Genomic DNA, 12,197 nt, shown 5'->3' with positions numbered 1-12,197 from the left:
CCAGGCACATGTACAGGTTGGGCAGAGAAGTGATTGAGAGCAGCCCTGCAGAGAAGGACTGGGGGGTGTTGGTTGATGAAAAACTCAAAATGAGCCAGCAGTGTGCTCTCACAGCCCAGAAAGCCAGTGGAATCCTGGGCTGCATCAAAAGGGGCATGGCCAGCAGGGTGAGGGAAAGGATTCTCCTCTGGTGAGACCCAACCTGCAGTGCTGCATCCAGCTCTGGTGCCCACAACATAAGGACATGGAACTGTTGGAGCGAGTCCAGAGGAGGCCATGAGGTTGGTAAGAGGACTGGAGCCCCTCCCCTATGGAGACAGGCTGAGAAGGTTGGGGCTGTTCAGTCTGCAGAAGAGGAGGTTGTGTGGAACCTCATTACAACCTCCCAGGATCTGAAGGGGCCTGCAGGGAAGCCGAAGAGGGACTCCTTGTCAGGAACTGCAGTGACAGGACAAGGGGAAATGGGTACAGACTGAAAGAGGGGAAGTTTAGGTGAGATATAAGGAAGAAATTCTTTACTGTGAGGGTGGTGAGACACTGGAACAGGTTGCTCAAAGAACATATGGACACCCCATCCCTGGAAGTGTTTAAAGCTGGGTTCAGTGGAGCTCTGAGCAACCTGATCTACTGGAAGGTGTTCCTGCCCATGGCAGGGGATTGGAACTAGATGATCTTTAAGGCCCATTCCAACCCCAGCCATTCTATGATTCTATGTAACATATTACAGATGCTGAACAGGCCACAAGTAATTTTTGAGAGCTTATATACAGCCCCTCTGCAAACAGGTTTTCAAGTGCTAAGTGAGGATACTGTACTGGTATTAAGGCATGGTGGCAACCCCTTGAACAGCACTGCAATCTCCATTTAGATGTTCTCCACAGTCTTTAAGGACCTGGGCAGTAAACAAGGCTTTGAATTACATCACAAAAACAAACATTAACTCCTGCAGTCCATAAAACTGGGCTACTGTGTAGGGAGGGGGTCTCACGTGTACGAATTAATTCAGCATCCTTCCAACAGTGCTGTTAGAATAAAAATACAGCATTTTGATAGTGGGGTTTTTTCCTCCTACTTAGGTAAGAAAGCTGTGCTTTTTTTTCTAACAAGATAAAAAATGGCAAATATGACATTCATATTGGTTTCATTTTGTGATTACCTAGCTAAAATGAGTCTACATTACCCCAATTAATGACTGACTGCAATGTTTTCATAGTACAGAACACTGGAACATTCAAAAGACACAAATACCAATAAATACATTTGAAACGGACACTCTTTGGAAAAGTACTGGTTCTTTTGCAAAGGTTTTGGAATCTTTCATGCTTCTAATAAGAACAATCATTAAAAAAGCCCTAAGGCTAAATTTTGTCAGTTGTGCTAAAACGTACCATATGTGCTAAATGCATGTCTAACACAAAATGTGCACCATTAGAATATTTGTGTGCTTCCTTAAGCACTCACAAAAGTATGTACAGATCTTTGTATAAACTCACACCTGAACACAGAATAATGGGACACTCTGGGGAAGGGCAGGGCAGGGCCTTTCTCAATTCAAGTCACCTCCGAGCCCTGGATGCTTCTTGCACTGAGCATCAGGGAAGTCTGACTTGGAGGCAGATGCTATTCAAGTGGCCCTCACAGCACAGGAAAAATGTAAAAGCAATTGCCAGTAATTTGCTTGTGCCACTCTGTGCCTCCTGGATCCCCCAGGAAAGAATAAGACTGAGTGGCTTAAGGAGAAGAGGCAGAAAAGAGATTGTACACACAGCAGCTTGTAGTTTTGGAAGGCTAACCAAGAAGGCAGGAACCTTCTGAGGAACACACAGCTGACAATTCCCAATTCTGTTAACAAAAGCTGAAATAATACCATTCGGAATCAAAACTATTTTACGCCATGAAGCTAAAAGGATTTTTAGCTTGTTAAGTCCAAAGTTGTGCAGACGTTTTATAAGGAAAGAGGAATTTTAGAAGCTGTAGTGCTTGCACAGAAATTAAGGGCTTTGGGGTGGGGTTTTTTTCCCAAACAAATAGTACCATTAGGAAGAAATGACTGGCTTTTGTACTCCAACTGTTTCTCCCAATTGATCATTCACATCTGTGAATTACTGAAGCTAATCATGAAGAGTTCTTCTCTCATGTCAGACAGACAATTGTACAGTAGTAATAAAAAAGTCCACGGTTCTGCAGGAGACAAGCTGTTAATTGTACAGACAGCTTGAGGAAAGGCAGAATTACTGTTTTCCCAGACCTCCCACACCACATCTTTTGGATCAACATTGTATGATTTAAGACTAACACTATCGAAACAATGGAATTAAAAGAATGAAACTGTGAGCTTTATGGAACTGGCTTTTAGAAACAAGTCATCATTCTACCTTCCTCGTGAGCTAACTTTGTTCATCCTTACTCCCGCCAGGATGGGCCACGCTCTGCGGCACCTGGTACACGAGTTGGTCGGCACTGCCTGGCCCCAGCTGCCCCTTTGGTATATCGTACAGTGCCTGTGCTGAGGATGCACTGTCTGTCCTGGATAACAGTTTATTGCACGTTCCAACCAGTGGAGGAGCTTGAGTCCCTGCAGCTTTGAAGGTGGAAATGGAAGAAGCGCCAAGAGGTGTGCTGGGATGGCTGGACATGTCCATGATGATTGGAGTGGCGTACTCGGGTCCAGTGACAGGCAGTGGCTCGGCATAGGCGTGGTAAACTTCTTGGATGGGGGAATTGTAAGGGTCCAAGTCAGCATAACTGGCTTCTTTTCCTTCCTCTGGTTTGAAGGTTGATCTCTGGTGAAGTGTGCCCACAATTCCCCCTACCAGGGGCTGAGCATATTCTGTGTTGCAAGCCCCAACAAAACAAAATATAAACATGGTTAATGGATTGTTTTACAGACAACCTGCCAGTAGTCTCACAGAGATCATTATCCCACATCAAAGCAGTGGTCCATCTCTGTCCACCAGTGCCAATCGCTTTGGAAAAGGATTCCTTTCCACTCAACAGGTAAAGCCATTGGAATAGCCAAAACATTCCCACTTCTCTGATTTACGCTTCTTCCCAGGTGAGCTGCAATTTCCTATGCTGCAAATCTGCCTGAAAATAAAGCTTATTGAAGTGTTCTTCTTTTTAAATTAGATTCAAATAAAATTATTCTGCCTGTGTCTGGATGAAAAGTGGTCCTTGGGCTGGGGGGTTTGTCCTTTGAGGGGACATGCATGTAGTCAGGCTGAGGTGTTTTAGCTCAACAGATAATCTGAGCTACAAAAGCTGGAAGTGAAAAGCCTAACATTTTTAGCTGAGTAAAAACAGACAAGCACCCACAAGGAGAAAAGTAATTCTGCCTGCCATGAAGCTGTAACTCCTGCACATCTGCCCAATTCTGCCATCAGCAGGTAAGCACAGAACCAAAGGCACAGTCAGTCATCCTCCTCTCCTGCCTGGGTCACCAGGGAAAGGGCATGTGCCACTATCCATAAATCCTCCTTTTCCAGATCAAAAGTATGATTTAACCCTTATAGTGAGGGTAGACAATCAGGTATCACATTTCGGATCTGTGCATAAAAATATTGTGATCAAATTATTATATAGTGCATGAAAATATAATCAAAAGAATTCTTTAACCTTTTATGAGGTTTAAAAACAAGTTAAGAACTGCATTAACTTGGGCAAGTGTCTATCTACAGCACATTGAATGAGAGAACAGACCTGAAAAAGCCTGCATTTTAAGATATATGCTTACCCACAGAACTACTCATTTCTCCTGTTTCCCCCCAAAAACCAGAAAATAACTAAATGTAGCCAGATAACAGACATTTTTTGCCATGTCATATATATATATATAAATGGCCCACAAAGTACCTGCAGAATCTGTTTGCAACATTGTTGGGACTTCTCTTGGTCTTAGGTGACTGATTTCACTGCTGCTGTAGCGTACAGGAGTTTCTTCATGTTCTGCTGATTTGGTTGGGAGAAACTGCTTCATTCCTTTCCACCATCCTTCACATGGGTTAAAAAAAACAACAAACAAACCACCCAAGATTGTGTATATACTGTGTTTTAAGCTACTAAAATATTTTTCAGCACAGCTTGTATTTTGTTGAAGCAGGTAAATAACTCAATTATCACTATTTGGATTAATACCTTAAGACAACAAAGCTGTGACTTTTCAGAAACAGACACGTAACAAATCAAAGTGAGGGCATTAAAAGGTTCCTTGTCTAAAGGGTAAGACACACTTAAGATTGCCAGTAAGCAGACACACAGATGTGCAAGTTTTCAACACGAGGCCAGAGAAGTGAAGCACAGTCATACAGCAGTACCAACCCAACCACTGCAGCTGCCCTTTGCACTGGGGCACAGGCAGTTTCAGGACCACTGCAAAGGGCTCCTTGGTGCAATTGTCTGACCCCAAGTTTGTGAAGCCCAAGACAATATGATGGAAGATATACCTAAATCCCACATGCTTACTAGGGCAATGAAGACAAATTTTGACAGAATTTACACACCAAGATGAAAGATTTTTTCCAGGACAAAAAAAGTAGCAAAGAAATGATTATGGAATGTATAAAGACATTCCTTATAAATTTTTCTCCTCTCGTGTTGTATAATTAAGAGGTTCTATACTTTGTTCACTAAAAAAACCCCATGAAGCTGTCAGCTCTAACAGGAGTCACGACATTTACTATTTCTGAAAAAAAAAAAGAAATCAGAGAAAGAAGGAGTGAAGTTTGTCCAGAAAAGACATTCAGTGTTTGCTATGCCTCCCTCAGTTAGCATTAGAGAAGCTTCTGCTTCTGCATCTGGAAGATGTGTTAGTGCAATCTGAAATACACATCGAACAAAACAAGCTGAGTCAGTGGTTTCATAAAACCATTTTGTTACCTGCACGATCCCAGTAAGGTAGATCATATGTGCCCTCAGTTTTTTTCTTGCTGTGAAAGAAAAAAAAAAAAAGAAAAAAGGGTTATTTTAGCTAGTCTGCTTATCAAAAGATGCATTAATTAATGCTGACCAACTACCACCTTGGCTGTAACTGGTCCTCAAATTTAATGTATAAGCACCAGTAACCTGGCTTGCCTTCACCAGTCTGCTGCTACCAGAGAAACCAGATTTTAGTCAAAACACTTCTAATGAAAACAGTTACAAAGAGCTGTTTTGTCCTTGCTACTCAAGAGTGTATTTTCTCAGAAAGAATGCCATTCTTTCCACAAATGCAGACCACAGAGTTCCCACAGCAACACATGCAGTATTTCATTCCCACACACCAGGCTAACATTCATTTAAAGCACTTTCATCCATCTGTTCATTTACCGGTTTCTCCAATGCCACGCACAAACTAAGACAAGAATCAGAGTAGTGAAGACCATCACCAGCACTGGAACCAGAACTGCTGCCAATGCCACATCTGAAAGCCATTAAATTGAGTGGTGTCAGACAGAAAGAGCTTCTCATAAATCAGTTTTTGATTTGAAAATTACTTGGGTAAAGCACAGAGTTTTCACTTTTAGTGTCTATCACACCAGATCCCCCAGCTAAGCTACTCTGCTGGATGCTCCCACAGTGCAGGCTTCAATTAACATCTGGCTCTTCTACATGCATGCACAGCTGGTGGTTTTGAAGGGTTTTTCATCATAATCAACCAGTTTGTTTTAATATATGGTTTTTCCATTACAACAATGTATTCTGTTATTTATGCAGAAGATCCCTTAGTGCCACCACTTAAGTTTGAACCTACTTTAACAAGTAAATTCCACAGTACCTTACCAGTTAATCCCAATCAGCCTGTGCTGGGTCTGTGTGTGATCCTGTCCCCTGCCATCCAAAGGACACTTCAGCAGTGCCCACATCTGCAGTGACTTTGCTCCCTTTTCTGACTGTTTTCTTCGACAAATGAAATGACTACACCAGGTGACATTTTTCAAATTTCATGTCAACAAGACTGCTCCAGAAAATATTTTCTATGTCAAAGGTGTTTTATTCTAATTATTAAATAAAGCAGTTACACCTGATTAATTCAGAAGGGAAGTCCAAGTTGCAAAAGCTGAACTCAGTGTGAAGAAGTTCTGGAAGATGGAAGTATTTTATATATACATATATATATAAAATATATGTATTTATATATTACTTGGCAGATTATTTTTGTTTCTGCATGCAGTATGCAACTGTACATCTTTTATCATACTTGTATTTAATAACTGGAAAGCATTAGAAATCAAATATTGATGATCTGCTGTAGTATGTTAAGTTTTGAGAAAATTTCAATTCAGAAAGCATACTTAATATAGGCCAAAGCGCTATCAGGAGTTCCAAACACTTCTACTGTTTAACTGTGGATACCTTTGGTTACACTTGGAGTCACTGTAGTGTTTTTTATTTCAGGTGTGAAAGTTGTTTTATCTGTCTGCAGTGAAGTCTTCACTGAATGAATGAAGTCATCCATGAAGTCAGCATTCTTCTCATCATTCTTGTTCTGAGGTGGTGGTGGCAAGGTGAGTTTAGGAGCACGACCTTCAGAAGAAAAGAATTTATAAGGTAAGTTCTTGGAAGTGCTAGTTTTCCATATCTCCTTTTTAGGACAAGACAGCTGGAACCGTTTGCTATAAAGCTTTTGTTCACATTACATAATGAGGAAACCCCCTCCAGGAATCAATGACATGGAAAGCAAGTGATTGGCGTCTTTCGACATACTTATTTTGTAAATTACCTTGTGTACACCAAAATTCAGTATTTTCCTGGTTAAGTGTAGTAACTTTTGGATAAACTCAGATGTACCAGTTACAGAATGATTATGCAGCCAAAAAGTACTTCAATCTCATTGAAAATATACCCACAATATAACTTTTAACCTTAACAATTTCACTTACAACCTTACAAGTTTCATTTCTTATCTTGCACAGTTGAAAGCTTTCAGTTGTCTTACCTATACTAAACTGACATCCTAGCAATTCTACTTTCATTGCAATTTTCTGGTGCCATTTTACGGGGTTAATCCTAAAAAAACGTGCAATAATAGGCGGAATGAAATTATTGCGAACTTCCTGGTACAATTCAGTATTCCCTTGGAATATCTAGAAAAGAAGGTGAAAAAAAGAGAGAAACATTATGTTCTACAAACACAATAGCAATTAAGTAACTACTACCAATTTTGATGTTTTATTTAGGAAGAATAAGCAGTGAAGGATCCAATTCACCCCAGAACAGTGCTGCTGCCTGCACTTGTCCATTCCCTTGGCCCCATTAAATTTACAACTAAATGAAATAAAGAAAGCTGTGTGCACATGCATGCACACAGCTACATAGTTCAGAGTAAAGGTACCATGTAGTATCCAACTGATGCTCCCCAGGCAGTGCCTGCTGTTACACATCTCACATGTTTATGGCACTGAGTCATTCCAACTTGGGTCCTTTCTTGGGATTTTGCTCTTAACTTTTCAAGCATACATGGATAGCAAGGAGCTGTGACACTGTGCAAGCAGGAATTGAGCGGTGCCCTCACACAGCCCAGCAGTTCAGCACTGTCTGTCTGAGGATGGTGTTCATTAGAAAGCATTGGGAGGCACCCTCAAGTGTGTAAACACATTGTGCTCTCGTGGCTGCTGCCTGTAAGTGCTGAGCCACAGCCAAAGAATTTGGGCTCAGAACGTGAAAGCTCTTCTCAGTCTCATCTGGAGCCATGAGGTTCTGCAAGAGAAGGGCACCGGCTGCGTGAAGGATGAGCTCAAGCTGGTCCTTCACTGCCATGCTTGCACACAAAGAACTCATCAAAATGTGACAATACAGAATGAGTCTGGTTGAAGTTTAAAAGCAGTGAGCAGAGTCCCTGCAAGATGCAATGGAAGCACACTGACAAATTTACAGCTAACCATGGGTTTTTCACCCCCAAGCTGCTTAAAACAATACAGCAGCTTGGCCCAGTACTCCAACCCTCCCTCTCCTTTAGCAGGACTGGTTTGGCACCATCCCTTTTGGTAGGAAGTGAGCTGTCCCTCCATGTTAGTGCACAGCAGTGGGGCTTTGGCCCTGCCCATGCAACTCTGTTGTGCTGCTGCACCACTGAAGTGACAGTAAATGAGTTCTTTCTTTTGAAGGCATTTTTGATACAGCAAATCACAGTGGACACAGTGCAGAACAGAATTATGACACTTGCCAGGAAGAAGTCATTATTACAAGGAATTTTCTGCTCACTCACACCACTTGGTAACCAATAAAGCACCCTGCCATTCTTAAGGACAAGCACTGCATTGTGTAACAGCTGATGTGTCTGGCTAACATGGAGCAGTCAAGAGCTTTTAGCACATTTCTGATCAATGCAAATCACTGCTGTTTCAACCTTGATACACAAGAGAAGAGATTTCTGTATTGCACTCCTGAGTTTAAGGTATTTGAAGAAAATGACTAGAACATCCCTACAGGTCTGAAAAATTATTCCAGGAAAGTATCCATTCAGAAGAAGTCCCTGCCCTGAATTTAAGCTTATTATTCTAAAATATACTTAGCAGCAACAAATGAAGACAAAGTAAATGCAAGGGGCAAGCCTATGATGTTATTTTGGAAATAAATGAGTAACACCAAGTAGTTAGTTGTATTTCATGTGTCCACAGCAGACTGGGTTTCAATTTACAGCCACTTTTCCCTTACTACTTTTTTTTTCCTTTTTTTTTTTTAAATGACAGGCTTGTAGCTCCAGATCTCACCAAATAATTATTTGTTTTGGTAAGGATGCGAGGGAGAAGCAAATTACAGAAGTGACTTCCTGTGGGGATGCTGTACTGCATCCTTGCTTGTGCTGTGCCTGCCAGTGCCCATTACCAAAAGAAGGCACATCTGGCTGCCCAAGCAACACATGCAGAAGTTACAGATTAGGGACAGATGCCCAACTCTGAAAGTTAAATCTCAGGTTTCTGAGGCTCAGGTTTCTGAGGCTGAGGTTTCTGAGCATATAACAGCAAGGGCAAAAAGAATCAATGATGACTCTTACCTTCAATAAAGATTAACAGTAAAGATCTTTAGTCCAGGCTTTTATCAGTCAAGCTTTTCGTGTCTGGTGTTACAGAAGTAACTTAACTTTACCTGCACCTCCGTATTTTTTGTTACCCTAATTTTTGCATTAAAAAAAAATTTGCTTATGAGATCAATGCAATACAAACTTCTTCAGGAGAAATCACTTTCATATTCTTTTTATTATTAAACTCTTTCCATTTCCCTCTGTGCTGTTAGACAAAGCTTTTCCAACCTGCAACTCTGATTTGTCTTTTTTCCCCCAATTCAAACATTTTACTTTTTTTCATATATGAAAAGTTAAGAAAAGTTTTTCTTGAGCACTGCCGAACCTATAAAAGGTATTTGCAAAAAGGACTATAGGAAAATCTTGGAAAGCTTCTATTCTCTTGAAAAATGTTAGGAATTTCAAATATGTTTCAAAAAAACAGGGAATAGCACCTCCCAGTTGGTCTGCTGTTCTCAAAGGGAGAAGCCTGCAAACAGATGCATCAAAAAGCACATTTGTTTCAAGTGAGGTGATGGCAGATGGAGAGAAAATCTGCTATTTTGAACCAAACTGAACCATTTTTTCTGTCATTTAAATACAGCTGCCACTTCTGGGTACCTCTGATTCTTCATTCCCTGTCCCTTTAATGACACACAAAGTGCAAAGAAAGATCTGTTGCCTGTAATTTCAGGCTCCACAATTTGTTTCATTTCGTGAGCATGCAAGAGGAACAAAACATTCAAATTCAAGGCAAGAGCTGCAAAGATTTTTTAAGAAAATTATCAAACTAACACTGAAGCCTAAATCCAGGCAGCTTGCTAACTGAGATCTTATTTTATGGCCATAAGAGGGCACTCAAAACTAGCAAAATATGCTGGATTTTTCCTTGAGTATTTCACACCAACAGTCACTCTAGTTCACATGTAGGCTCAGACCCACCTGTAAATTCTCCTCCTCTCTTTCAAGGGTTTCCTACTGCAATTATGTTCAGTGTTCAAAAATCTCTTAATTTAACAAACTTCAGCCTTTTACTTCATCAACAGGATGCTACATCCTACCTTGAAACATTCTTAACCCAGAGTAAAGAGAAGATGACCAAGGACAGCCAAAGAGTGACCATTCTTAAAGCCTGTTTCTAAAAAACTACCAGGCTAGTAGTTACAGTTACATGTATGTAATACCACAGGCCTACAGAACTAAGGTAAAATAAAACCAAGGATTTTAAAAACAAGAAGAAGGAAAATCTAGCTGCAGTCACATTATCAGGAATCCTGTCATTTCTTTTAAGAAAATCTGATCTGAACCACTGGAAAGACACGAATTTTCTCATTTTTACTGTCTATTAAATACTGCAGAACTTTAAACACAGGGGAAATAAGATTATCTTGCTGCTAACATTAGGGACTTTTTCTGTGTGGCAAAACATTTGCAGTCTGAACATATACCCTCTGCAAAGGCTACTCTCTTATATAAGAAACTTAACAACATTTGGTTAAAAATTGAGATTGACAAAAACATAAAACATGAAAAATTATACAACCCCTAACATTTATTCTGTAACCACAAGAGGATAAGAAAGTAAAGCTTAATTTTAAAACATGTAGCCTATTTTAAAAGAAATACAATTATTCTTGAAGTGATGCAGTACCACGCAGAGTACCACTGGCAACAGAAGTTTCTTGTATAGAATATTCCCACCCCAAATAGTAATAAAAATAATATCTGAGCTTTAGAACTGTCCAAATTCTCACATATTTGCATATGGTCATATTTTCCTGCTGTTTATGATTCAAAATAACACTGAAGAGTTATTTAATCATTCTTCACCATACCAAAATGAGTTGTATTTACAATTGTGAAATCTCTATAGAACATACCTACAAGGCATGTGGTATTTTTTACCTTATCTTTATCCATGCCAGGTTCTCTGTACACTGTCCACTTCTGTGCATCATCACTGTATAAAATTCTGTAGGCTGAGACATAATAGTAGTGCTCTGCTAAAGTTGATCCAGTAGTTATAATACCTGTGAAATTTGAAGCGCCCAGTTAAGACCAAAAACTGGTAACACTTTGTAAAAATTAACAGATCAGTTTTTGAATCCAAAGTTGCATAGCTGAGAGTCTTCACAGGTCCAGTTAATTTCAGGAAGTTTTACCCAAAGTACCAGGGTCTGAAACTTCCACAGTAACTGAAACTTAGTAATCATTTTACTTACTCTATGTTTTAATTTTCATGACATAACCTTGCTAAGCCCTTTTCCCCCCATTTCTTGATGGAAACAGCCCGTTCATTTGACCACAGCCCACTCCTGTCCCCTGCTGCTGACACAGCCCTTCTTGTACTGCCAACCTAAAGGCACCACTGAAAGAACTGCAGCTTCCTACAGCTGATGCTGCAGCACAACTCACACAGGAAAGCTGTTTTGGAAAAGCTTATTAGCACAGGAATTAGAGGAGTAATGCAAAATCCAAAGAGTCCCCAGGGAGGTAATAACAAAGGCCACTGGTAAACCCAAGTTGCTTAATGGCAGGAAGCCATGCTGCTGATATGAGGGTGTGCAGCTGAGGTTACAGAGACCAGCTCAGGCATTTTGGAAAGACAAACCCAAACTGATCAGCAGAACATGTTTCACAATAGCCTTTAAGCCCTGGACCCTATGAAGCCCTCCACCTAAATCCAATTTATTTTTGATTTACATCAGATGACAAACATGCCCATTAACAACAGCAAATCACCTCTGAACAATGAAACCAGAAAACACTAACATTGGCACTGAAGATACAACAGCTGCACAGCTACCCTGGAGATTAAACCCAAAATGCCAACACCTCATGAAGATTAAACCCAAAAAGCCAACCAGTGCTTCACTACTTGGAATGGGCAACACTGCAGTCAACAGGAATTGGTAACCATGAGCTGGCTGCTCAACTCCCAGTACAGAAAACAAACCATCCAGAGCAGCCTGGGAAACAGCACCTACAGCCGTCTCTCCAAATCAACGCAGCTGCTAAAATCACCCCCTCTGTGAAGGAGCACAGCCTAACCTGCCTAAGCCTGCACTGCGGGGCCTGTTTTCTCTGGAAAGGCCCAGCAGAGACTGCTGAGGGGGCTGCAGTCCCCAGCTCTGGGCCCAGCCCCGTTTGAGGCAAGGAGGTGAAGGGAAGGCTGCCAGCAGCCTTCCCGTGTCCGGTGCTCCCCCACACCGCCCGTGGA

General features: G+C 41.0%; 1 protein-coding gene across 1 annotated transcript in view; it reads right to left on the bottom strand.

Moving 5' to 3' along the window:
* Window positions 1-712: 712 nt before the first annotated feature.
* Window positions 713-12,197, bottom strand: part of DCBLD2 (discoidin, CUB and LCCL domain containing 2) — a gene marked incomplete at its 5' end in the record, with an annotated part of 23,564 nt that continues 12,079 nt past the window's right edge. Inside the window, 7 exons of the mRNA XM_017731652.1 lie at window positions 713-2,830; window positions 3,853-3,990; window positions 4,876-4,925; window positions 5,305-5,398; window positions 6,331-6,501; window positions 6,914-7,061; window positions 10,883-11,007. Of these exons, the coding sequence (XP_017587141.1) occupies window positions 2,388-2,830; window positions 3,853-3,990; window positions 4,876-4,925; window positions 5,305-5,398; window positions 6,331-6,501; window positions 6,914-7,061; window positions 10,883-11,007 (1,169 nt within the window). The remainder of the gene's footprint in view (window positions 2,831-3,852; window positions 3,991-4,875; window positions 4,926-5,304; window positions 5,399-6,330; window positions 6,502-6,913; window positions 7,062-10,882; window positions 11,008-12,197) is intronic.

This window comes from Corvus brachyrhynchos, unplaced genomic scaffold (assembly GCF_000691975.1).
Source record: "Corvus brachyrhynchos isolate BGI_N302 unplaced genomic scaffold, ASM69197v1 scaffold3, whole genome shotgun sequence".
Taxonomy (NCBI): Eukaryota; Metazoa; Chordata; class Aves; order Passeriformes; family Corvidae; genus Corvus; species Corvus brachyrhynchos.
Note: the sequence above shows the minus strand (reverse complement) of the source record. Positions and strands in the feature narration are given on the sequence as shown.